At 36.3% G+C, this 27,865-nt stretch overlaps 2 protein-coding genes across 2 annotated transcripts; both read right to left on the bottom strand.

Moving 5' to 3' along the window:
- Positions 1–1,842: 1,842 nt before the first annotated feature.
- On the bottom strand, positions 1,843–15,403 carry LOC128484500 (carboxypeptidase B-like). Its single transcript, XM_053460912.1, has 11 exons — positions 15,339–15,403; positions 15,164–15,239; positions 11,359–11,483; positions 11,049–11,145; positions 10,868–10,969; positions 8,651–8,752; positions 6,124–6,234; positions 5,949–6,039; positions 5,647–5,849; positions 4,321–4,405; positions 1,843–2,230 (listed from the first exon to the last, which is right to left on the bottom strand). The coding sequence occupies exons 1-11, from the start codon at positions 15,401–15,403 to the stop codon at positions 2,046–2,048; spliced, it is 1,242 nt and encodes a 413-aa protein (XP_053316887.1). The 3' UTR covers positions 1,843–2,045.
- Positions 15,404–20,249: 4,846 nt separating this feature from the next.
- LOC128484499 (carboxypeptidase B-like) lies at positions 20,250–27,281 on the bottom strand. Its single transcript, XM_053460911.1, has 11 exons — positions 27,152–27,281; positions 26,990–27,065; positions 25,174–25,298; positions 24,407–24,503; positions 24,224–24,325; positions 23,664–23,765; positions 22,990–23,100; positions 22,821–22,911; positions 22,159–22,361; positions 21,381–21,465; positions 20,250–20,624 (listed from the first exon to the last, which is right to left on the bottom strand). Exons 1-11 carry the CDS (start codon positions 27,214–27,216, stop codon positions 20,440–20,442), a joined length of 1,242 nt encoding a protein of 413 aa, XP_053316886.1. The 5' UTR covers positions 27,217–27,281; the 3' UTR covers positions 20,250–20,439.
- Between the last annotated feature and the right edge of the window lie 584 nt (positions 27,282–27,865).

The raw sequence follows: 27,865 nt of genomic DNA, 5'->3' as shown, positions 1-27,865 counted from the left end.
GTCTCTCTAGGGGGCCGGGGGCCACCCCTTGTTCCTGTCACCTCATACAGGTTCAAAATAGTTTTGAAAGGGCCGTTTCAACTTGGACCATGGTGGTCCAGGCAAGTAGGGACAGGAACATTGTCAGGATTCCACCCTGTCAGCCCAAACTCTGTATTTATTTAGGTGTCAATGCCATTGCAGCCGCTAGAGGTTACCTGTCAGATCACAGTATGCTAACGACCTGACCAGCTGAATCTGCTTACCTGGGTGCAACACCTCCCCTTTAAATACCTGTTGATTCCACTATTCCGAGCCTTTGCATTGCAGTGTATTCAGCCCCTGCTGATTCTCTGCTTCCTGACCCTGTGCTCTTCCTAGTAGTTCTGTTGGATTCTTCCCATTTTTATTCGGCTTATCCTGACATTGCTTTTGGCTCCTGATTTGGCTTTTATTGGGGGCACTGACAAACTGGGGCAAAGATGACACAAGCAGGCTGTTTAGGACAAAGGTGGCACTGTGGGCCCTGTGGTTTCTAGTTATGCCCCTGAACACATATATAAACTTCCACACTTTTCGGGAAAACAGGGAGTTCAGGCATGGGTGCGGCAAGTTGAAAAAGGATGCAAATGGTATTGTATCACTTTCCTGTTCCAGCATGATTGTGCCTTTGTTTACAAAGCAAGGTCCATGAAAACAGAGCCCACTGGACACCTTTGGGATGAATTGAAAAAACAATTGCGAGTCTTTTGGCTGAATGTGCCCAATTCCTACAGACATATTCCAAAATCTTGTGGAAATCCTTCCCAGAAGAGTGGAGGCTATGATGGCAGCAATGGTGGGGCAGCTCCATATTATTACCCATCATTTTGGTATAGGAAGCTCATATAGGTGTGATGGTAAGGTGTTCACATACTTTTGGTCATATAGTGCGTATGAGAATTAATAGTTCATAAATTGTAAAATGGTTAAAGATAAATTAATTTTGTACCATTGTTTATATGTGTTTGTGTTATTCGTTTTTATCCATATTCACACACTATTTAATTTGGATATTTGCTCAGGTCCTAGCATCAAAAGCCCCAAATCCCATAGTGATAGGCCAGCTGTGGTGTTGGCCAGAGATGAACAACCATACCATATATATTTTTCCACAGATTTTTACTTTATACTAAATCTGAGTACATAGAGCGGTCACATGTTATTATTAAAATTGTTTTATATTTTGGTGTTCCATGGGGTCTTTGATACCTTGGGAGTTTAATTGCATACCATCCGATCTTTCAACTGTCCAGGTCATGACATCTGTTTGGGGGGGGGGGACTAGAAAACCGGGACACTTGGGAGGTAATTGAGTAGGTGCTGTCTGAACTTCCAATTCACTCTAGAAAAGCCCTATGGGAGGGATTTTATTGTTTATGATCTCTGCATATTAGCAGCATTGTGCACTTGAATATGAGCACAGCTTTGATGGCCTGCTCTATAAAAACTCTAAACATCTCTAAGGATATAACACTCCAGGATATAATTATTACCCTGTTGTCACAAAGACCTCCTTACAAAAAAGAACATCCACTCAATTAATATGTCAATGGAAGACTTGAATAAAACCTTAAAAAAGACAACTTTTTGTGTTGCTACCAGTCTACCTCCACTTATACCTCCACATGCTGAGTGTTCACCCTGAGTCTAGGATGGAACTAGTAAGTGTCACTGTCAGATGTCCACTCATCACTCTGTTACCCCCCACCCACTGCCAACATGCCTCCAGATCAAAATAATCTTTGGTAATTGGGTGTATATCAAGGTCTTGAACTCCAAATATATAGTTTTTCACTGTTGTCTTTTCTTATACTAACAATCCAGTATGGACATTATTTATTCCACCTGTTTATTCCAAACATCTCAATAAAATATATATACATCATTCCTGGCAGATAAAATATTTATGCTCTTTTTAATAAGTAATGCATATAATTAATATAACTGATTAAATTATTCCATGATTTTTACATTTTTGGTTATGATTTAAGTATTAGAAAATAGTGAAAGTGTTTTTTTTTTTATCATGCACTGTTGAGAATATGGTCAGCAATGTGCTTGACAGCCAACATGGTTTCTTCACAGGTATCTTTGATCTGGGACTCTGGAAGTAAAAAGCCATATGTTCCCAAGTCACGGAGCTCAAACGTGTATGAATATTTTATACCTACGTCATAAGCCCAGTCATCTGAGCATCCTGATGAAAGGTCTGGTAAGAGAAACAATGAAATATTGTTAGGACGGATATAAATATCTTTGTAAATGTCAAAGGATTTAGCATGTTAACAAGATCAAAAGGTTCAGATAATATATTATAAATGTATTATAAAATTAATTCTGCACTTGTGCTGCAATAATACTTATATGTTTGTATATATATATATATATATATATATATATATATATATATATATATATATATATATATATATATATATATATATATATATATATATATATATATATATATATATATACTGTATATCCAAATAAATCATGCACTTGTTACAAAGATCCACTGTATGGTTCTGGGAATAAACTATTAATCTATGTGTGAGGACCTGTGAGTGCGTGATTTCTTTGGATAGTACGCCGCACCCAGCCAGTTTGGACGGATCTACATCAAAAGGCTGAGTTCAGAGATTTCGCATCTTCGCATCTTTGGTTAATAGGATCTTCTTGGGATCCACGTTTCATTTTTTGTTTGTTTTAATCCATTATCACCTTACCCTAGGTATGTCAGGTGATTTTTACAAGCATTTGCAACTCACAGATGAATAAATCTGCAAGCTACGTGCTTTTTTGTAAATCTCATCCACTTTGTAAGTGTGGAAGTTGTATTGGGTGTTTTACAAGTGCTAATGTGAGTTGGCTAAGTAAATTTGTCCATTGACCTTTTTTACAATCAGTACAGGTTTGCCGCTGAGCCCAATTTAGTAAATAAATCAACCAAAGAAACATCCACCATAAAAAAACATTGAATTTGGCAGCAGACAAAACACCTTATTTTGTTCTTGGTGTTGTCTTATATTCGGGATTTGATACAAGGGCACTCAGATTTGTTATATAGCAAAAGCAAATATAAATATAATCATTAAAAACAGTGTTTATGATAACCGCTTAGTTAGCAAGAAAAAAAAGCAAAAACACCACCTTAAGAACATTGGGTAGGCATAGAGATCCTGGATACCTCCCTATATTTTGGCTATTAGTCTTTGTCAAGGGAGTATCCTTTATATTATTCATGAATGTTTAAATTCTGTTGGAAGGAGGTTCCACTTATCTTCCACCCACTCAAGAAATAAAACTTCCATATATTACATTGAAGCCGGTATTTGTTTGCCTTTGCTGAAGCTTATGTTATCATAGTTCAGACTTGCACTGGTACTGAGACAACTTGAACTAAAACAACATACTTCAGTTCCCCAGACTCTAGTATTTCCCCATTTGACTTTTTTAGTAACTTGGATACATGCTTGATTTCCAAAAGTAGATATTTTTCAAAGAACTAGAAGTACAAATCCAAAACAATGATAAGTGCCAAATAAATGAGATAAAAAAAAATAGTTGCACTTACAAGCATGGTGCATTTGCACTGAAATGCTGGCCATTATTCACTAAACACTCACAAGTGCAAATGTTTCTTACTCATGATGTGCCAACAATGAAAGCGTATTCTTTAGAACACTGAAGACTGTCAGAATGGTCTTATCACAAATATAATGTATTCTAGTTGAAGGATTTTGCTTATTCCTTTGGATTCTTTGTACTACCTTAAGGCAAGGCATCAGATGTCTGAAAGCTTATGTAACTTTGAATCTTTTTTAAAAAAATCCCACTTATCCAATTAAACCGAGCTTTGAGGAAAGATGAGAGGGGATATGATGGATAACTTCAAATGCATTTAAGGATTCAACAAAGTACACAAAGGAAGTGTATCTAACAGGAGAAGAGGAAATTGGACAAGAGGCCATAGTCTACAACTAGGGCATCATCATCAAGTTTTGGGAATGTGGAAGTGGAATGGCCTTCCGACAGGAGTGGTAAATGTTAATACAGTCATGGAATTTAACCATTAAAAAAATATATCGTCAGTGTAAAACAAGACTACAGACCAAAATTTTTTTTTAAACAACTATAAAAACACCCGGACTGGATGGACAGATTAGTTCTTATGTGCAGACAAATGCTGTGCTTTTGCAATATGTAATAGCCATGTAGACAATATAACCAAGCATCACCCCAGACCATGCTTCACACATTTAATTTAATAAATATGAAGAAATTAAGAACACTTACAGATTGTTTTTCCACCAGGGCCATATGTGTATGCGGTTCCATAAAGTGAAGCCAGTTTCTCAACTGCACTTTTGGCAAGGGTGTCCTGGAATAAACAAAACGTCAAAAACAAAAACATCAGGTACACAGTGCGGCTTGTGAGAGCCTACATGACTCTATGCACTGCGTATGTCCAGACGTAATATGTCTACATGCCAGCCATAAACAGAGTGACTAGGTGGATGGAGAGGCAGCAACCCCCCGCCTGTGAGATCGGTACAAACCTTCTTTATGAAACCCTGCTGTTCTTTAATTCTTGGCTCTTGGCATTGCATTAATTTCCCACTACCTGTGTTTTGACCTGGGCTATTTCTGGCCTCCCTATGGTTCTATATCCTTGGCTTTGTGACCCAGCTTGTCTTCTCACTAATGAAACAGGTGGTGCCCTTACCCTTGACCACATGACTTTGAATTTGCGGTGCCTTTTCTGTTTTGCTATCTTTGAACTTGGCCTGTGAGCCCTTTGGATTTTGTAGCCTTCCACCTACTCCTGTCCTTAGCCCTGATAGTGCCCTGTGCAGACTTTCATGGGAAAAAAACTGTGTTCAAGTTTCCATGGCCAGTTACATCACATGGCATAACTTTTATGCTATGATGCATTTCACATCTTAAGAAGTAAATTGTCATCACTTTTGTTGTGATGTCAACAAGGTGATATAGTCTGTGTATCTGCACTATATCTGTAAGTGACATTCATGTGGGAAGTTTTACAAAAGTACAAATTTCATTAGTATTTCCAAATAATTTTGTGGGAATACATTTTTACTTTTTTCCTAGCTATCAATTTGAATAATTTAAGAAAAAGCAAAACAGACTTTATTATTATTATTATTATTATTATTATTATTTACAGTCATTCCTAAAATTTCTGTTCCTTTAATTTAATTATATTACAACACAAGCAACTCCTTGGTTAGCAGAATGTTTTGTGCAGAACACGGCACATGAACTTTTGACTTTATCCATCTTTGGCTTAATCAGTTGGTAGCCTGTTTACCAATGTGGCAGGCCTCAGACAGGTGTCAACAGCAGTCCTGCCACAAAGGAGAATGCACTCCGAGCACTCAACCCCATCCCCAATACCCGTGTATGCATTCAACATTGAGTGTGCATGCACCATAGACCCTGGTGGTATTGTGTTCCAGGGGGTGCCAGAAGCAACAGGGAAAATAAGTAAGTAATGTTACTCCATAAAACAATCCTGTTTCACTAAAAGACTGTTAGCTTCAATGATGCCTGTAGACAAGAAATATGTGTTGTTGCCCCTGCTATTAACTCCACACTCACCAGCTCTGTGTAATCATTGGGAAGGATGTTTTGGTATGAATATGGATAGAGTAACATCTGGGAATATGAATGGATTGTCAGATAGCCCTTGATTGAAGAGAGGTTGCTTCGTATGAAGTCAGCCAGAGCCCTAGTTTCACTTTCAGATTCAGGAGCAGAACCACAATACACATCGCTGCAAGGGCTTGAGGAAGATCCAGCAGCTTAAACAAAATAGCAAAAAATATAATTTTATCTTTCATTTTATATTTTATATCAATTCATATATGGATTGTTGATGTGAATGGAAATACGGTACTTACTGCACCATGCAGCAGCAAAGTTTCTGTTTGGATCAGTACCAACACACTTGTCATTCCTGTTGATGGAACGGGTCTTCCTCCACAATCGGTTCTACAGGAAATATAAACTAATTTAGTGGAGGTTATGTTATTCAAACCCTCAGAGAAAGCCATAGCAACCCAAAAGAATACATACGGTTGTCCAGGTGTAAACATATCCATCCACATTCAAAACTGGTAGAACATAGAAGTCCAAGTTGTCAAGAAGATTGGTGAACTGAGCATCAGAGCCATATGAGTTCACAGCCTATGGTGAAAGATTAAAAAACATCATGTACGTAATAAAGACGTTATGAGTCAAGGTGAGGTATCAAGATGGTTCAGCCAGCCTACTGTGCCAAACTCAAGCTTAGCCAGGCTTAGTCCCGACTCACTAGGCCAATGTATTTGTGAGCTAAGCTGGCTTATTCACTAAACATGACGTTTTAGCTAGCTGGTCACCAGAATTAGGAATCTGCACTCACTCCCCACAGGAACTCAGGTGCTTAGCTGTGCCAGGAAGGGCCAGCTCCCCAGTAAATCAAAAATAGAAGAAGGCTCCAGGCACGCAGGGGTTCCATCAGACAGATTTATTGTAGGAAACAGTAAATCTGTTTCCTACAATAAATCTGTCTGATGGAACCCCTGCGTGCCTGGAGCCTTCTTCTGTTTCAGCTAGCTGGACCATTCCCCTCCTGAAATGATGGGGCAAGTAGTGGTGCAATAGGCAAATGGTAATGTTATGAATGAAAGGACAATGTTTAAACATTATGAGTAGAGCTATAATAGACAGAATTTGAGATTTTTGCCACATATACCGTATTTGCTCGATTATAAGACCAGGTTTTTTCCAGAGCAAATGCTCTGAAAAATACCCCTCGTCTTATAATCGAGGTCGTCTTCTAATCAGACCTCATTCTGCTTCGGCCGTGCTGCTTACCGGTCTTTGATCGCGATCAGCGTCTCTGCTATTAGCAACAGGAAACTGGATACTAGCACAGTCCTCACATAACTCTACCTCCCCCTCCTTCCTCTGGGGGCGGGGCCAGAGAAGTTGCTCGCACAGCCGGGCCCCTGCAGAAGTCTTCGAGTGGGAGATCTGCAGTTCAGGTAAGGGGGTGGGGGGTTTGAGCGTGTGTGTGTGTGTATGTGTGATTAATGGAATGAATGAGTATTTAAATGTTTGTGAATGAGTGTGTGTGTGATAGCATGGATGTGTAAGGGGGGTGGGGGTGGTAGCATGGCATAGGGAGGCTGTAATCACACTTCTAACATCCCCAGGTTCCAACATGTACTGGCTGCCTTGGCTTGATAGGAGTGTGATTAGTGTTAGCAGTTTATATATATCTCCAGAAATGCATTTTAACCCCCTATATGCCACTCAGCCCCATGATATGCCTTTTAACCCCCTATATGCCAGAGTGGCATATAGGGGTATAAGGCATATCATGGGGCAGAGGGGCATATAGGGGGTTAAAAGGCACATCATCGGGCAGAGGGGCAAATAGGGGGGTATAAGGCATTTCTGGGGGCAGAGTGGCAAGCCTGGGGGCGGATGTGCATAACTGGGGGGGGCAGGTTGGCAAATAAAAGGAAATAAAAAATATATTTTTCTCAATCATAGCTTTTATTAAATATGAAAATCAGTTTACATGAATTAATATTTACTAGTAAAACTTTTTTCCTATAGGGTAGTCTTATGTTCAGGCTTTTTGTTTTTTTCCTAAATTAATATTTTGATTTTGGGGGGTCGTCTTATAATCAGGGTCGTCTTATAATCGAGCAAATACGGTAATTTAATTCCACTGAGTCCTACTAAATCTCTACAGATGAGATTCATAAACAATGTTTTAGTGTTATATACTGTATGTTTGGTATTTTGGTTAGTGGTGGTGATGGCAGTTTGCATATTGTCTAATGGTGGTGTTTCTATTGCTAACAAGGGACTGAATTAATTATTTTATTGCGTATTATGGTGTTTTATTATTGTTGATTCTGGATCTGTCCACTGCTTTCCTTCAGCTGACATTTGGCTTGCATAAAAAAGTATCCAGGAGGCCGGAGCTCAATGGGGTCATGAACAGCAATGTCGCAAAACCACAGACTACCAGTGTAGCAGCGCTGTCTGGGGTAGTTTGAGCTTACATTCGTTTTGCTAAGGGTGGTCTTATTAATCAGTTGTCAGGTAAAATTGATTGTGTTATCTCTTAAATTGATAGTATAAAAAGCTCTTTAGAAAACAATTACACAAACCTTGTTTCTGTCCTTGCGGGACAGCAACAGTGTCTGAAACTTTAGGATCTGATAGTGTGTATGGACATTGTTGTCCCTGGCCACAAGGACAGAGAAAAAGGCATGCAGCAACAAGTGATCAGTAGAAGGTAAGCAACTTTAGCTTTTCTATTCAATTTCTCCACATAGCAAGTATGCAAACCTTTACAGTAACTTTTAACTACTACTACTACTACTGGAGATGGGGTTCTATTATAGGGGCTAGGATTCAATCCAGCTCAGGCTAACAGAAGATGAAAGGTCCATCAAGCAATGAAAATTTTAAGCAACATGTCAGTTTACCTGCCAACATCAGCCCTATATCTTAATACAAGTCGTGAAACAGGAGTAATACACGCTAATAGATCTCGTGTTTCTGTATGTGAAAAATATAGATTTAGGTATTCACTCACCTCTTTCACAAACCACTGACAGAAAGCAGGAGTGATCCATTCTCTTGCATGGAATCCACAGTCAATGAAAATAGCCTTTTTGTTTAATCCACTTTTTCCAACCTAAAAATAATAAAATGATAAAATGCAAATATTACCGGCTCTGTAGCAGTTTCACACAACAGTACAAGGGATTCTAGAATAAGAATAATAAGATTTGTGTTTTCTGTCAGTCACCTTGAAAGTTTGTGTTAATTAAAGACAACATTATGATTGCCATATTTCATTGGCCATTAAACATCACATGTGGGCGCCCAGTAGATGATGTTGCAGAGTTTGAAATATAAGTGTGAGATCCATCGTTGTTAAATTAAAAGTATGAATAGCTTCAAAATAATTTGAAAACTAAAGGCAACTTAGAAATGAGTGAATTGGATCTGATAGACTCAGCCATTGAAATCATAACTGACTGGGCCTACTCAACAAAAGTTAAAAGCAAAGATAGTAATCAAAGATTTGAAACAAATAAAACAATTAATGACATATACAATTGTATTTTTTTTATGTTTTTCTCCTGCCCCAAAACAATATAACATAACATCTATTATGGATTTTTAAATAAAAATACATTATCGACAAAACAAAACAGCCATGAGGTATAAGGAGCACTAGCTACTCAAATGCAAGTACATATTTTTAGTGAGCCTTTCTCATTATCGCAGTGCATTGAGTGCAGAAGTCTAAAAGCTGTGTGTTTAATAAGATCAAAGCAAACATCTGCCAATACAACTAAGATCAAGTCATTTAGAAATGAAGCTCACTTATGCTAAATATGCCCTATGAATGTGTAGATATCCTTATTAAGTTAATCTTACTAAAACTAAAATGTGTGGAGCTCCTTCTACAAATAAAGTATTTTTTACATCGCCCCACCTCAATTGAAATAACTACTTTAATGCTATTTTATTGAATAACTTTCAACAAAATAACAATTTTCATTTATACATTTTATATGTGTAACAAGAAGTCCATATACATCGCTTGCGAAGTGAGGTTTCACCAATTAGGCTTTATGTCAGAAATGCTTCAATCTTAATTGACGGAAATGAAGCAATTCTATTGAATTGAGCAGTGATACTTGTGGGACTAAGCCCAGAAATATGTCTGAAGTCTATTAGATAGCCTTATCCTGTGACCGGTTTACACAGTAAATTTACAGTAAAATATGGTTTATAATGGAACTCTTTCAAAAACCCTGGTGGATATTTAAATGGACAATTCGGAAAAGCCCCCTAAATAAACAATGAATATGAAAATATAATATAAATCAGTGGCAGGAAGGTGCTCCCTTGGAAACCAATAGGAGCACTTTCCACGCATGCACATGTGGTCTCAATAGACCCCCGACCCCATATATCATGTTCCAGGATACCTTCTGCAAAGAAAATAGCTGAGAGTTTCTGCATGATCCCCCATGCATTTGGAAGGGGGGCACGATGTAAATTTAAAGGGAGCTCTCAGCTATCACATGCATTAAAGTGATTATGATGGCTGAAGTGTCCCTTTAATGTATTGCCTATGAAGTTTAAAAGGTTAAATTAGCCACATTATACTGTCTGTACACTCTTTTGTTCATGTGCTAATTAATTTGTTGACCTTCTACTGTACATTTATTTAGTTCAAACCTGTCTAAATACTTCTAGATAGAGTTTTTGATTGTATAGATATTACGAGTAAAATGTATCAGTTTATGACCTGGCAATACTCTGCACGTCTCATTTAATTGATGATCTGTTTCTAGCTTTTTAAGCGGTCTACACTTAACAACTGAAAAATTATTTGTAAACTTAAACAAAATATATATTTTACCTTTGTTAACACCAATGTAGGTTTAGACGGTTCACCTAGAATTGAGTTCATATTTTTAACCCCTTAATGACAAAGCCCGTACATGTACGGGCTCAAAAGGCATTGTTTTCAATGGGTTTTGGGACCGCCCATTGTCCTTAAGGGACACTGTAAATCACTGTAAACCAGTATAGCTGTATTTAAAGGCTTAAAGCTTTAATACAAAATAAAAGAACATGAATATCGACTTCAACTTAACAACAATAAATTACTTTATTGGTATATATAAATATATATATATATATATATAAAACTTCATATCATATATCATGAATAGTTTGATCTGTGTGTATGATGTCATAGATATAAGGGAAAATGAATACAGCTTACCTTAAGTAAATAAATAGGGCGACCTTCAAATGAGGTTCCAATCTGGGAGCGAGACACAAGGGTTGGATTCTGAGCGGCGATGTTAGCTGACCATGCATAAATCTGTAGGACAGAAGCATGCTTAGAAAAAGAGCATTTTAGGACTCCATGATATGTGGAGGAATGAGAACTCAGATCATACCGTATCAAGGTCGTTGTACTTTTCATAGCTGTGGACAGATCGGATGTTGCTATCCTGTTGCTTTCCCACAGCTAATTGCACATCATCAATCAGAATTCTGCAGAGAAAATACTATTTTATCAATTTTAAATTTAGAATATTTCAGAATATTAAGTGGCAACTAATGGCACATTTTGAAATTCAAATTGTCCTTAGTGTTGTTTTTAGATCAATTGATAAAAATAGTATTTTTATAGTAATAGTAATTTACAACTAAATTTCTCTCTCTCTTCTCTCTCGTTCATTGAGACATTGATAGAATTTAACTTACTGTAAGGGCATCCCACTGTGCCTAATAAGAGCCTGTACATCATAAGACACGACACTTTCAACACGGAAATCAACCTGTTTCCCTTGTTCTATGCTTGTGAGTGAATCTGGGACCCAGAAGTCAAGCTGAAAAAGAAAGTAGAAATTTTTTAAACATTTTCTTTAATTAGAAGATGGGTGAGTATTGTCTATAAGAGATAGGCTTATGGTGGTAGCGTTTCATAATTGTTGGTTAGCCATGCAAACCTCAACAAGCCATCCTCTAAAATAAAACTTAGCTTGAGCTTCCATCCCATATAACTGCTGTAGAGGAAGCAGGTGAAACCGTTTACCCCAAGGTAGTCAGGTAACCAGTGGGAAGAGGGTTGAACTTGTAACGGTCATTGAACTGACGAGGGCACTAAGGCCAAGCAAGCGTTTCCAATTAGAAAACAGAAGGTCGACCTTTCTTGCAGGCAGGGACCAATGGCCATAATTTATTATAGTGCTTCTCTATGGATCCTCTACTGAGCCAAGCATGGGATTCTTTCCATCAAATTTTCAGCAGCATAACTAGTTTCTGAGACACTGAGAAATGCCATCTCCTTAAATGGTTAATATGCTTATAGTGGACTCTTTCATAATATTTCTCTGGTTGATCTTGTAGATGTTCACTCAGTGACCTGTCTCTATTATGGTCTCTGTGGTTAGCGGAATCTTGGAGAAGTATGCGCTTTGTCACAGTTGAGTTTCAACAGACACATACCATGCTAAACGAAAAACTATTACAGTGGAACATTGCTGTGATAAAATGTAATTCGTGTGATCATAACCAAATTATGCAAATCCCTTTATATGTTACGTTTCCAGTGTACATCCGTGGTCACTTCTTAACCGTGGTATTTCTACAGTGCTGTCAGATACTGTAGACTGTGCAATAGGGGAATATACCTAACTGTGGCATATTTAAACATGAATTGAAGGTGGAGAGCTCCCTTTTCAATACAACTTACACTCCCACATGCACAATTATTATATCATATATAAATATAAATGTTTCCAGTCCTCTCCTCCCCCATACATTTACTTAGCACATGCCAATTTCCTATAGACAGGGATGTGGTTAGGGACAGCAGACCTTAGACCGGTATTAGCTTAGGGAACCAACTCTCTACTAGGGTGTGGAGGTTTTTAAGACATGGTAGAGTTCTGGGACGTTATCAACAGAGACCGCACAACTATTGATTCTTTCCTCACGGTTTTTCCACATCCCCTATGTTGCAGATTTCTGGAAAATTATGTCATATATAGGATCCTGACATCATGAGGCTCACAAGCTCTTAAGGAGGAACCTATAACTTCAAGATCTGTGCTGGGGCTGCAGAGATCTCCACCGAGCTTCACCCAAAGAGTTGTAACTAGCCTGGTGGGGTCACTGTGGGAAGGTCCACTATGACTAAAGAAGGTCCTGTATAAAGCAGGAAAATACACATTGATCAAATATTGTATTTTGTTATAAATGTATAAAACTTCCAACAATGATACAAATATTTTTTCACATAGGAAAGCAGTCGACTTATAAATTTCGTACTTATCACAGTTTTTTCCGTGTACACATTCTGTGATCTGTTTGTAATAGTACACACAATTTCAGGAATGAAGATTGTAGGAGTAAATCTAACGAGTATTCCCTCCTCTAGCTCGTGACCACTGCCCTCTACTCCTACAGAGATAATTAAAAATGTCAAATTGCAATTTCACGTTTTTTTCCATAGCAATGTTTTCATACCGCTCAGGAGTTTCAAGTCTAAACATTACACTTGCACTGAATAGTTGGCTGGATAAGAAAATATTTTATTTACAGAAATAACCTAGATCATTTAAATGCAAATATAAACTTCAAGCTTTATGCCAGTTTTGGGAGAGGGCATGCAGTGCAGTTAGACAGCATCTGAAAGGAAATGTTTGGACAGTTTGGATCCTTAAACCTTTTTCTTTTTTTTTCTACAGACATTTAGCACACCTTTGAGATACCTTGACAACCTGTTCTTATATTTTTGTTCATTGAAAACATTTGCACATGACAATGACAAAGATAAAATAAATAACCATTAAAGTTAAATTGCTGTGTTGTCAGAGCAGGTGAAAGAAAGTGTTTTCTTCTGTAATGACATATGTTGATTGTTTTACTTATGGAACTGTGCTACCATAACCCACAGCATATGCTGGGAGAACATTCAACCTTCTCCAATGCATAGAATTTATTACGATATATTTCAGTTTTGATGATCTAAATTGTACCACGGAAATGTATCCACGTTAGACGTGCTAATAATCTGCACACCCCATTGAACTGCTTAGGGTGTAATTGTTTTCCTTTGGTTTCAATGTTTTAGTGATCACAGCCCAGAATCTGCAACCCCATATTGGAGCTGAATTGCAAACCATATATTTTCCATCACAGATTACACTAGGCTTAGTGGGATCACATTTTGTATAAAAATGTGTCTGTTTTTTTGTGCCAAAGAAAAAACTTAACCTATACATGCTAAGTAGTAGTATTATGTCTGTATGTCTAACGGCTGCTATTTGCATTAATAGGAATCATTACTTTAAAAGTATTGTGCGCCTACAATGTCTTTACCCATACCCTCTAAAGTTTCTGTGCATGGAAACTTAAATATAAGAACAAGTTGTTTAAAGCATACCAGTAACTTTAAATATTAAGAAATACTATTCCTTAAAAATTGTAAGTATTGGAATCTTAGCATCTACATTTGTTCGTATTTATTCATTTGTGCTAATATATTGTAATTATTTGTGTACATATTAAATACAATCTTATGGTTTGAAAATGTGTATGCAAAAATTATACCAGCCTGTGGCTAGAATAAATGAATGCAGGTAAAAATATTTGTACTAATTTAGGTTTTTTTGTAATTTGAGTACATTTACTAGACAAGTGTGACTGATGAATGCCAGAGGAATGAGCCAGCCAGCTTTACCTGATTAACACATTGCAAAATTAGGAAAGGCAAAATTATGTTAATACTTTTGTAGGTTTAGATGTTTTTTTTAATGCATGACCCCATGTTGGCATGAAAAGATGCCCAAACCATACGCAAACTCATATTTTAGTTTTTGTTGATATTATATCATTAATGTATATATTATAACATTTAGATTTTTCTGGGCATGAGACAGATTTCATTTTTTACAAGCTAAATGAACTAATAAACATAATATAAACCTCCAACTCTGATCGCTTAGCATGGTTAAAATAATAGGAAGTATTATGATTGAATGAACACATCAGATAGAGTGTGATATTTGGGGGATTTTGCAAGAAAGACTGTGTACATTTTTAATAATAACATTTATTAGTTCATATATTAAAGTGTCAAGAAAAGTATTTTTATTACTCACAAGATGATGAAAAATATGTTGGCACTAAAATTACCCTTAAAATATTAAAAGACCTTTTTATGGATTGCTCTCAGATGACTTAAATCTGACTTTTCATTTTAAAAGGTATAAAAACTAAAACATTTAAAAACTAATAAAACTAATGTAATGGGGCCTTAGCTTGTTCTGCCATGGAAATGGTCAACAAACATTATTTTGCATTTGAGGAACAATCAATCCAAAACTCATATTCTTACTAAAAACCAGAAAAGATCACCAAACAGATACTAATTTGTGGCAGAAAACTGGAACAACTATAGACCATGGATTTCAAAAAACTACTGGCCAATCTTTTAAAACATACATACGTAAAGTAAGAAAAAAAGTATGTGCTTATTAGCTTAGGACACTTTGGATCATACCTGAATATAACTGGCGATGTTCTTGAGAAGTTCCACATGTTCGGTGTTTTGTGGCACTACCCTAAACACTTTATCCCTTGCGAAAATAAAAAAAATACATACATATATATATATATATATTAGTATGGGGATTTATTCAGTCGAAAAATCTAAATTTAGTTCTTATTATTCTTACCCATGAAAGTCCTGAAGCTCAGCAGAGACTACTGCAAAACACACTAAAATAAGTGTTGACCACATGTTTTTATTTTTAAAAGGTAGATGTACAGCTCCTTATATACATTGCTCTGTTTGTTTTTATAGATTATTATTTGCAGTACATAGAATTTCAATATACTGCTGTTTAATAAATTACAACAATGACCTTGCCGTATTTAACAATGTAAACAATTTGAGCTATTTTTGTGTATCTATGCATTTTGAAAGTCTAGGTTAAAGCAATGGAAATACTTAAAAAAATATATCCAAGATTTGGATGTCCATTCAGTCTTATGCCCTTTTTTAGCCACATTGCTAAAACACGCACAGTACACACAATATATATATATATATATATATATATATATATATATATATATATATATATATATATATATATATATACGGTATATACATACTGAAAAATGCCAGAAAGATGCTAAATTGGCATCCTACCTATTTGAAAATGTTTCTCAGTTATTGCAGTGACTGTGCTTATCTAAGCTCAGTTCATCAAAACATGATGAGATTTCATATCTTAAAAATATTAGTTTGTTTATTTCCATACATAATTTCATTGTTAAAGCTAATGTGGATGTTTCCTTTCATTTCATTATATGGGGGGTGGCCACGTTTTCTGTGGTGTTCTCAGGGCAAAATGGTGGAGGTTCCGGTGACGTCCTCTACCCTGACCCTCAAATCAGGGAGCGAGGACGTCACTAGGAGATCTAGAATTTTGGCAAAAGTTCGCCGGAAGGTCATGTCTGTGTAGAATAGAGAAGAAAGACAAGAGAAAAGAGAAGAAAAAAAAGAATGCAAGACACGGAAGCGAAGCTGTGAGACACAGAGGCGGAAGCAGAAGTGGTGGGCAGAGAAAGTCTGAATAGATTCAGAGAGCGTGAGTGAATGTGGACAAGATCATGAGAGAATGCGGATGAGAGTGTGAGAGAGTCGGAGTGAAAGAGTGAAAGTTCTGAGCTTTTTGCTTTGTTTTCGTCCATTTCATGGGGGTCTGGCCTTGGCAAATTTTGTTCAATTTCCCGGACTAGGTATTTCTTCTTTGTAAAGAAGGAGGTGAAATCCGTCTTAGTTCTAACAAATTGACACTCGCAAAACTTTGTGCCCACATTGATACATGCCATTATCCAGACTGCTTGCTGCCTTGATGGTTTTGTTCCAACCTCAGAGAAAGATTGTTGCTTTTAGTCTTGGCTCTACGGGAAACATATTTCACCCCTTTAGACATCACGTCTTTTAACTTGAGGTCTGTATACAAAACTTTAATATGTTTATTAATAATATGTTTGATGGCCCTAAACTCCTGACTATAGGCAGCAATAGACGTAATGTCAGAATTCTCTACAACATTATTCTGAGTCGAAACATTACTGGTAGGCCTAGGAAATAAAAGTTGGTATCTTTTGTTTTACTCTGACTAACAAATTTAATGCAATGTCCAGCTGCCTGTAGCAGAACATCTCATACATACCGTATTTGCTCGATTATAAGACGACCCTGATTATAAGACGACCCCCCAAAATCTACATATTAATTTAGGAAAAAAACAAAAAGCCTGAATATAAGACTACCCTATAGGAAAAAAAGTTTTACTAGTAAATATTAATTCATGTAAACAATATTTTCATATTTAATAAAAGCTATGATTGAGAAAAATATATATTTTTTTATTTCCTTTTATTTGCCAACCAGCCCCCCCAGTTATGCACATCTGCCCCCAGGGTTGCCACTCTGCCCTCAGAAATGCCTTATACCCCCTATTTGCCACTCTGCCCCATGATGTGCCTTTTAACCCTCTATATGCTACTCTGCCTCCAGAAATGTCTTATACCCTCCTATATGCCACTCTGCCCCATGATATGCCTTTTAATCCCCTATATGCCAGAGTGGCATATAGGGGGTTAAAAGGCATTTCATGGGGCAGAGTGGCATATAGGGGGTTAAAAGGCATTTCTGGAGTTATATATGTATATAAACTGCTAACAGCAATCACACTCCTATCAATCCAAGGCAGCCAGTACATGCTGGAACCTGAGGATGATAGGAGTGTGAGTACAGCCTCCCTATGCCATGCTACCACCACCTTTACACATCCATACTAACACACACTCATTCACAAACATTTAAATACTCACTCATTCCATTAATCACACATACTTCACACATTAATCACAAAAACCCTCCCCCACCCCCTTACCTGAACTGCAGATCTCCCACTCGAAGACTTCTGCAGGGGCCCGGCTGTGCGTGCAACTTCTCTGGCCCCGCCCCCAGAGGAAGGAGGGGGAGGCAGAGTTATGTGACACGCTGCTAGCTTCTTGTTCTCCTGCTGCTCGCGACCAAAGCCCGGTAAGTAGCATGGCCCCAGCGGACATTTTGAGGTCTGATTAGAAGACGACCTCGATTATAAGACGAGGGGTATTTTTCAGAGCATTTGCTCTGAAAAAAACCTCGTCTTATAATCGAGCAAATACGGTAATTTGATTTCTCTCGGTCTCCATATAAACTATATGTTTCCATTTTAGAAAAATCAGCATTTCTAAAATCTGAAGTTTAAGTGCAACGCAACATCTGTACTTACATACAGAAGAAGAAAAAAAATATATATATATTTGTATTTTTAGTTCATATAAAACAATACTAGGACAGGCCCAGAGAACCAAGTGGAACCGAGTAATCAATTTGGAACATAAAGCAAGCAGATGCCGAGAGAAAACTTATCTGATGGAACATCCTGTAACAAAGAACTTTTTTGGGAATGTGACACAATTACCCAAATTCTGACTGCATGCTGTTCTTTACAGAAAACAAATCACACGCATTCTGACTACATCTTGAAGAACTTTTTTGGGAATTGTTCTGGACTTCAGAAAATAAAACAATCTATAATAAACCAAAACGTGCTTAGAATCTTATTAATTGATTTAGATGATACTTCTGTGATGATCAATGTGTATGGCTTAAAAAGTTTGAAAAAAGTAAAAAGATCCAGAGCACTCTTGACTTCTCATATAAGGTATCTATAGCTAAGATGATCCAGAGCTTACTAAAACACATCAAACTGGAATGTAAAAACTAATATAAAGCAGTAGAGTGTTTTACAGAGATCTCTGAATTTGCAGCTTTGCACTAGCCCTTCTCCCAGAGAGAAACTGTAAACTCAATACAATGAACGGTCTACACCTCAATTCAATGACCTATGTAAAGTAAAAGCTTTCAGCCATAAAATCTACACTATGACTGCTACAACAAAGCTAACGGAAACATCTGTGCTTAGAAAATTAGTGCACTGTAAATTCATTATATTTTCTGAATGTTTCTACATGGAAAAAAATTTGTAGTCAAGCTGCAAAATTGTAGTCAAGCTGCAAAATTGTATTCATAGTTCCAAAATATATGCTTATAAAAGTTTTTTTTAAACATAATCATACTACATACTTCAAAGGAAGACACTGATTCTAAGTGTGTGACTAGAGGCATGGCTAGGGAACAAAAAAAGGTATGCAGTTTATGCCAGTTTGCATTATCATGTTAATTGAGGACTTTGAAAATACAAATTGATGCTCTGTTTCTATAAAGCTAGTTTGTGAAACGTACTACTGTTCCCTTTGTTGCAACCTTAAACATCTATTTCCAACTTCTAACAGCTCCTTTAAAAGCAGCACTTGGTACACTTCTCGTTTCGTGTGCATCAGGGTACAGTTCTGAGGCCTTTTCCTCTTCTCTTTCTACACCTGACACATCTTAAGAAAACATCTACCTTTTTTTTCTCCCCCTCAGGCTTTCTAACTCACAACACTACCTCAACATCTTCAAGACTGAGTTTCTGGATATTACCCTATCTCCTTCATCCACAATTACTTATATCTCCATCTCTGTTGAGAATTCCACAGCCTACACAACAGAACAAGATTTCTGCCTTTGTATTGCACTTGACTCCTCTCAACCCTTCTCCCCTCGTATCCAGTTGTTCATCAAATCCTGCTGCCTTTACCTGAAAATATGTCTGGAATGTTTCCTTTTCTCACACAACAAACTAAAATACTAATTCATTCCGTGTGATATACATCTGGATTATTGCAACTCTCTAGTGACTTGCCTCCCCCTCGCCTGCATTTCACAGCTCCGATGGATTCTGAGCATCTTTTCCAGTTTAACTTTCTTCTATTTTCGTTCTTTACCTGCTGCCTCATGGTGCCAGATTTTGACTGGCTTCTCATCTACTATAAAACTTCTAACCCTTACATACAAAGCTATTAATCACGCTGTAGCCCAATATCTCTGGTTTTATATCTAGATAATCTCCTAACTTCCCTTTCAACTCTTCACACAATCGGTGTAAAGGAGGAGTTGTGTTTCAGCATATTGACTTCAAAATACAATATGAAGTTCCACCCTTAATGAGCTGCTACAGGAAGAGCTTGCCTGGCCCTGTATAATGTATAGTTATTCAGTGAGTTTTCTTTTAATCATCTCTATCATGTTTTTTATGCATTATGTAGGACCACTGTTGTAAAAACACAAAACTCTCCTGACAAATCTATTTAGGGAATAAACCCAATTTTTAGCCATCAAGTCATCCTCGCCCAAGCAGCCCCTCTCCTTCAATCTCATTCTCCCTCAAAATCCTAATAGATTGTAAATTCTCAAGGGCAGGGATCTGTTTACCGCTTGTATCAGTATCTCCTCATCTGTGTCAACAATATTTCCAATTTTTTTATATTATCAGTATTAATGTTATTGTTAATTTTCACTCTCCCCTATTGTTTTAGCATTTCTGCATAACTCCAGAATCTGCATCAACAAATCTACTGTGATTCTGGACTCATTGAGCCCTGTAACGTTGTATGAAATGAAACCAAAACATGACTTGTATTCAAAACAATTTCTTTATCGTATATTTGTTTTTTTTTTTCATTGTTGAAGTCATTTTACATAAATTATTTCTGAAATGATTACAGAATTCCAAGGTTTTCAAGAATTACTAAATTTTAAACCTTAAATAAAAATGACCATTGTTTAACATTAATAAGATTCTTTCCACTAAAAAAAAAACGTTCTTATGCGTTGTTCAAAATGTGGTTGGCAATGGATTTGACCGCAAGCAAGGTTTCGGCACATGTAGGCCTGATCAGAGTTTCAGGGAGAGCAAATCCGTATCTTCCGGTGTCACGGAGCTCGAATGTGAATGAATATTTCACACCTGCATCGTAAGCCCAGTCATCTGATCCTCCAGCTGCAAGGTCTGTAGCACAGGAAAGAAGCTAATTAAGTATTGTATATTTACACTCCATTATCTGAGCAAAAATCTTGTTTGTACTGTACAATACACTGTATGTAAGTGATCATTTTAGGCAACATCATTTTGTCAACAGACGTTTAAAGAGCCAATTACTAGTTTGAGAAATGGATGGGGGCAAAATGTTCAAGTTAAATATTTAAATTCTACGTTATAAAGAAAGCAAATTAGCAAAAGAAAAAGTAACACTTTGCAGGGCCTAAAAAATCAAACTTTTAAAACCAAAATGAAATATATGATGCAAATAGAGTGTAAACATATGTAAAGTTTTCATTTTTAATGTCTAAAGTGGAATCAAATGTCTTTGTTGGAATGTTATGTTTTTTCTCTACACCTGACGTTGTATCCAGTTTAGTCGATAATAAGGGTTATGTATAAAACACTATTTCCCTGTGTACTATCACCATAGAAACCAAGAGAAAGAGCAAATCTGCAAGAAGCTTTACACAAGAATCTTTACGTACATAAACCTTGGATGGGACTTGGATTTTAGTTAATCATGAATTTAAGAGACCTTAACTCCAGGTCTCGGCATATGACAGTGATAGACGCTTTTAGAATCACATAATTACTGGTGACAACTTAGATGATCAATTCACACAATCCTGAGTGCCTACTTTTACTCTACTTTATTCAAATTGCTTTGAAGATGTTGCATTTTAATGTAAGGCATTGTGCGTGTAGAAATATTAGGTAACTTACAGATGGTTGTGCCTCCGGCTCCATAGGTGTATTTGGTTCCGTACAAAGAGGTCAGCTGAGTTACAGCATTCTTGGCAACGGTGTTCTGAAATGAACATGGAGAGTTAATTTTATTGAAAACACAACTTATTATATTAACGTTCATTTTTCTCCGTTTTATAGTGGATTGGTAAAGTAAATGTAAACATATGCTGATAGTGTTATATTACAGTGTATACTCTTATATCACTAAGATGAGTAGAATCAGAAAAGCTGTTGACGGTTTGATTGTGCCTTATTTGTTGAGCATATACTAATTATCTCTAGTATTTGGACATGATTCAGCTTTGCTATCAGTTTCTGTTTTACCATACCTTACACCTTGTTTTATCTATTTAAACATTACTATGTTTGTTTAGCAATTTCGGCAATGTACAAGTAGCAGTCTTTTACTATGACGTTCCTGTCCCAGGGATATATATAACTATTGACTCAAAAAATTGCATTAAAGAAACAATTTCACAAGTGTAGATCACACTGGCATGAGGGAAGGGAGAAATAAATGTAACACATCATGTAAATTAATGATCTTTGAAGCTTATATATACCGTACTTGCTATACTAAGTGTTTTGTATGGAAATGAATCAATATACAATTATGAGTTCAGTCCATGAATGTCTAGCTATACTTTACATTCAAATATATCGGAGAACGTGGAACAAAGTCTCAACCTTTACCATGTATATCTAATATCTAATAATATTTTAATTATTTCTGCTAATCTGACAAGACACTCACCAACTCGGTGTGATCCTTAGCAAGGGAATAAGTGTAAGAGTAAGGAAACAGAAGCATCTGGGAATAGGAGTGGATTGTCAAGTAGCCCTTGATGGAACCAATGTTGCTACGGATGAAGTTAGCAAGAGCCCTGGTTTCGCTTTCGGATTCAGGAGCAGAGCCACAATATGTATCATCACAAGCTCTTGAAGAAGCGCCAACAGCTTAAAAAACAAAACAATGATTAGTTTTATTTGACATTCGCCATAGAATAAAAAAATACATTTATAGTTACAGTCCCTTGAAATCTCAATGCACACTAGCCAGTACAGTTTTGGTGAATATGATGGATAAGACTGGCTAGTGTGAGTTGAGATTGCGGGGGACTGTACGCGTGCACTTAATAGTTTTGTTTGTGTATCACTTTGGCTGGTCCACTGTAATGAAAAATATAATTTTTTTTTAAACTCCCCACACACTCCTTTGGGAGCTGATTGGAGTCACACCAGCTTTCAGTGCGTATGTTCTTTGGAATATATATATATATATATATATATATATATATATATATATATATATATATATATATATATATATATATTACTACTCGCTTCCTGTATGTTTCCTTCTATCCTTCTGTTGAAGAATGAATAAACTTGATTTGCAAAAAAAAAATCACTTACTGCACCATCCAGCATTGAAATTTCTGTTTGGATCGGTACCAATGCAGCTGCTATTCCTGTTAACTGAACGTGTCTTTCTCCACATACGGTTCTGCAACAGTAAATTTCCATGGTAAGCAATCACTGTAAATTACTAATATTAATTTTACGTTATCGAAAGGCTACTTACAGATGTCCAGGTATAGACGTAGCCATCAACGTTCAGAACTGGCAGGACATAGAAGTCCAAGTTGTTGAGGAGATTGGTGAATTGTGCATCAGATCCATAAGAGTTAACAGCCTATCAAGAATAAAATATATCTTGTCTGAGCATGACTTATCTTTTTTTTTGTATTAGTATTGAGTTACTTATTGTTTTGTAATTGTGCTATACAAACAAAATAAGAAAGGAAATTAATAAAAAAATCCTTAATCTTTCAAAAATAAAAGGGATTTAAAGAAATTGCTACATCCACAGACTCCACTTCTAATTAGCGGTAAGCATGTTTACCCTATTTATGCACGATTTTCTGATAAAAGAGGGGCATTGGTACCTATAAGACTTAAAGATAATTTTTTTTGTTCAAAACTATATGACCACTTACACTTAAATCATGTTCCATCACCAAAGGGCACTGTGTACAGTAGCGCTCATTTCATATAAACTGGGCAAAAAGTTTTGCCCATTCCCAAAACACAATGGAAAGTAGCACATTGAGCACTATGGAAACTCGCAGTTATCAGTTGCTTTCCAACAATCTCTAAATCCCCCAACAATTCTCAGTTCTACTTTCTAACTAATAGCAACAATGGTAAAAATGATAATAGATATAAGAATGATAATTATATATTTTAATAACTTACCTCCCTCACAAACCACTGGCAGAAAGCAGGGGTGATCCATTCTCTGGCATGAAACCCACAGTCAATAAACACAGCTCTTTTGTTTGTTCCACTTTTGCCCACCTAAACGCACAGAAACGGAGACATGAAATGCACAATGTTAACAGAACAGACGTAACATGTAATAAGTGTACTGGCCTGTGGAATTGGTAGGTTGTATAATATCGCAATTGTCAACAATATAAATGTTACGTAGGTTGTTTTCTAAAGATAAATACTGCAAAATAATTAGATTTCAAAACTTTTACAATGCAATTATTGCAAATCAAAACAAGCAATTAAATAAGGCCATTCATTATTTAAATTGTCACAAGAACACGCTACACCTGTGATTGAAAATTAAGGAAATACATTTAACGATAATGGCACATGAGAAGATCAGGCCTGTAAGGCCTGGAGATTCAGAAGAGGTTTCAGAACCTCAGAGGTGTTTTCTTTAGATAGCGGGAGTTTCTTGCAATGGTTACTATATATTTTTGTGTGCGTGATGTAAGTTTTGAGGCATTGGTAGACTTAATTACCTTAAGCAGATAAATAGGGCGGCCTTCGTAGGAGGTTCCAAGTACGGAGCGAGACACAAGGCCTGGGTTCTGAGCGGCAATGTTAGCTGACCATGTGTTAATCTGCAGAGGACATGCGGTTTAGGAACATGTTCATTTTTTTCCTAATCATGTAATATAAAGACAAGCGTTCCACAAACATACCGTATCAAGGTCGTTGTACTTCTCATAACTATGGATAGCACGGATTTTGCTATCACGTTGGTTATCAAGGGCTGCCTGCAAATCATCAATCATGATTCTGTAAAAAAGTTATTAAAATATGTTAGTGAAACACAAGAGAAATAAACATATATTGTTAATTTGAATCCATGAATTAAAGCCTTGGATAGATACATTACATTTATTTATAAATCACCGGCAGATTCCGCATCACCACATACAAAAACACATACAATAACAAACTGGCGCAAAGGAGCTTACAATCTAGTCTGTAAATCTAAAAAAAAGAACCAATACCGCTAAATATATAATATAAGCATCTGTTTTCAGATATTTTCACATTTATTATCACATTAGAGGACCACTTCTTGTACTGAGGCACATACTTTACTGAGTCTTGATTACACCTCAGTTTATTTTTATAGCAATTAATATCATGCTATGAAGTTAAGCCTCTTAATTTTAACATATAATGGGGGTTTATCAAGAAGTGGACCTTTCCTAATCAAGCTACGGTATGTACCACTGTGATAACAGATGAGATGTTCCTCAAAAAATAGTAATCAGTTCATCTCTTCAGAAACAGCCTAGCAGCTATCTTTGCAGAAACAAATTGAAAGGAAGAGCAGAAGCTCATCCAGGGCAGTCAGTATTGTTTTTTGGGGGGCTCAGGTAGGTTATATTGATGTACAAATAACTGTATAGCATTCTGAATATAGAAGTAAAATGGTTAATATATTCAAACTTACTCAAAATGCATTCCACTCTGTTCAAGGAGAGCCTGAACATCATAGGAAACATGGCTTTCGGTATGGAAATCGACAGGCTGTCCGACTTGAATAATATCTGCAGACTCTGGCCTCCAGAAATCAAGCTAAAGAGGGGACCAAAAATGTACTAAGTAAAATATTGATCATATGAATAAATATATATATTGCTTCTATCTATACGTTGGAAAAAAAGTTTTAGAAAGTAGGGCATACTTATTAAGATATTAAAAAAATACAGTTCATTGGTTTCCGTGGTGACTGCTCCACAGTTAGAGCATTGCTCTTAAATTGGTCTTTATATGAACCTGGCCATATGTATTTTTTTTTTTACGTCACTCATTTTTCAATAACTCAATGAAATAAAAAAAAACGTACTAGAAACCGCATTAAAGTGGTAAATAACAATAGGTAGTATGGTATACTGTGTGATAAAATCACAGCTGTCAACCGACATAGCGAATAACTTCAATTCTGAAATATATTATTAACTAAAGTGAATGTATTAGACTCTCTGCCGCTTTAGGAATATAAATGACATTATAGTTCTTTTGGCCTAAATATTACATGGAAATGATGTCCTCCACTGCTGAAATGTCAAACGTTATCCAAATATTGCGAGTGTGCTGTGCAACCGATGCTTTGAGTAAACATCAGTTAAATTCATTTATAACAATAAATGGGTAGCGGAAGAACTAAAAACGATGAATAACTTCAGTGCTGCCACAGGAATTATTGTTTTTCCAAGGCCCAAGGACACAGAGAATTGACGTTTGATAGCACGCCAGATAAAGGCTTTCGGAAAAAGTTTAAAGAGACTCATGGATGAAAGGATGAAGGTTAAAGCAATACCATTAAACTCGTGTAACATCAAAGAAGGCAAATGATGAAGCAACATTTCCAGGTATACATACAAAGTATAGCAATATGCAGTAAGTATGGTTTCTAGTATGTTATCGATTATGCATATCGTTGCAGAAACAAGTTCTGATTTCCTTACTCAAGTCCAGTATAGCAGACTTACTACTATTTCAGAACACTAGCATTTCCGGGAATAATAGACTTTGGTATATTTTAAGCATAGAACTTCAATAAAAAGTTAGAAATAGGTAAAGAAACAAAACAAAAATATCAAAATTCCTAGCATGCTAGTACAATAAACATTCCGCATGTTCAAATTCTACCTTCCAGTTTGGTCTATGGACACTTAAGTCTTCAATCACTACCTAGAAAACAGTTTACCCCATGCATGTGAACTGGATAAAGAACATTCATTGGTGATAAAACCACCAAAGTAATTTATTATAAGTAATATTTTACTCACATACAGATTCCAAGACTGTATTTGATTTATGTATTTATGCTCATTTCACACAGACTATTACTAAATAATAATGAAAAACATATTAATGGATTATTGCCAAATTATTTACCTATGAGTCACTTTCTCCTTTAATGATTTTGAATGACAACAAATGACAAGCTATGATACGGGATTAGAAACTAATAAAAAATAATATACTATTTTTAATGTGTTCCAGACGAATAGTTGAGTTCTAGGTTGGATATTGGGCTCATGGGGCCTATGGCTCACTCGAAGCAAAGTTTACCAAAATGATATGGCTGTATCAAACAGAAAAACAAAATAGGAAGAGTGATTTGTTGCCGTAGGTGTATTTAACAGTTATCACAACTTTGCATTCTTTTCTGAAACCTGCGTTGAATAAAACTTGGCCTATTTAAGAGGTATCCAAAAAAACCAACTTTTATTGCTCTCATAGAGTTCTGAAAGTCATACCTGTGTATTAAGGGCAATAGATTTTAGAAACTCCACATCTTCAGCACTTTGGGGGAATGCTCGAAACACTTTCTCCCTTGAAATAAGAAGAGAATGCCTTAAGAACGACAAAAAAACAAAACTTTGCCTTAACTTTTAAAATATGTGCGTTGGTCTTCTTACCCATGAAAGCTGCGAGGTTCTGCAGAGACGGCAGCAAAGCTGACAAGGAGGAGTAGGAACCACATTGTGTCTGGATGCGGATTTGGTATTGGTGCCGTTCCTTTTTATATGTTGGTCTGCTGCTTGTTTTCGTACCTCATTATTTGCTGTACGTGTCAGTTCAACCTATTGCATAGTGATTAATTATAGCCCTGGCCTTGTTGTAACAGTGGCAAGAGCTAAACTTGTTTTTTACACCTGTCTTTTTCTAAGTTTCATGGCCAACCTGAGGTTATCACAAGAACGTAGTGGACATTGCCCCCAATATTCTAAAAATATCCTCACCTTTATTCACCGATGTGTAACAAATGTAATATATTTTAAATGAATTCAACTTTACGATATGTATAGTTAACACATCTCAATAATCTTTTTACTAGACATTTTGGCTCCAGCACTTGAAATGTGTTTAAGAAAGGGATTGTGTTGTTGGACAGTTTTCCATGGTTTTCTCTTCCAGAACTAGAATAAAATTTGAGTTTTCAACTATATAAAATATTATTTATACTTTCAATCTCTATTCCTGATAATAATTATTCTACCTAACAAAATAGCTCATTGGGCACAATATAGCTACGCTGCCAATTACACCAACAGGGACTTTGATGACATTGCATTCTAAAGACATAGACATTATTATGAAGTTGGTCCCTGCTTTGCAGTTATAATAGCTTG

The sequence above is a fragment of the Spea bombifrons genome, chromosome 3 (assembly GCF_027358695.1).
Source record: "Spea bombifrons isolate aSpeBom1 chromosome 3, aSpeBom1.2.pri, whole genome shotgun sequence".
Classification (NCBI taxonomy): Eukaryota; Metazoa; Chordata; class Amphibia; order Anura; family Pelobatidae; genus Spea; species Spea bombifrons.
Note: the sequence above shows the minus strand (reverse complement) of the source record. Positions and strands in the feature narration are given on the sequence as shown.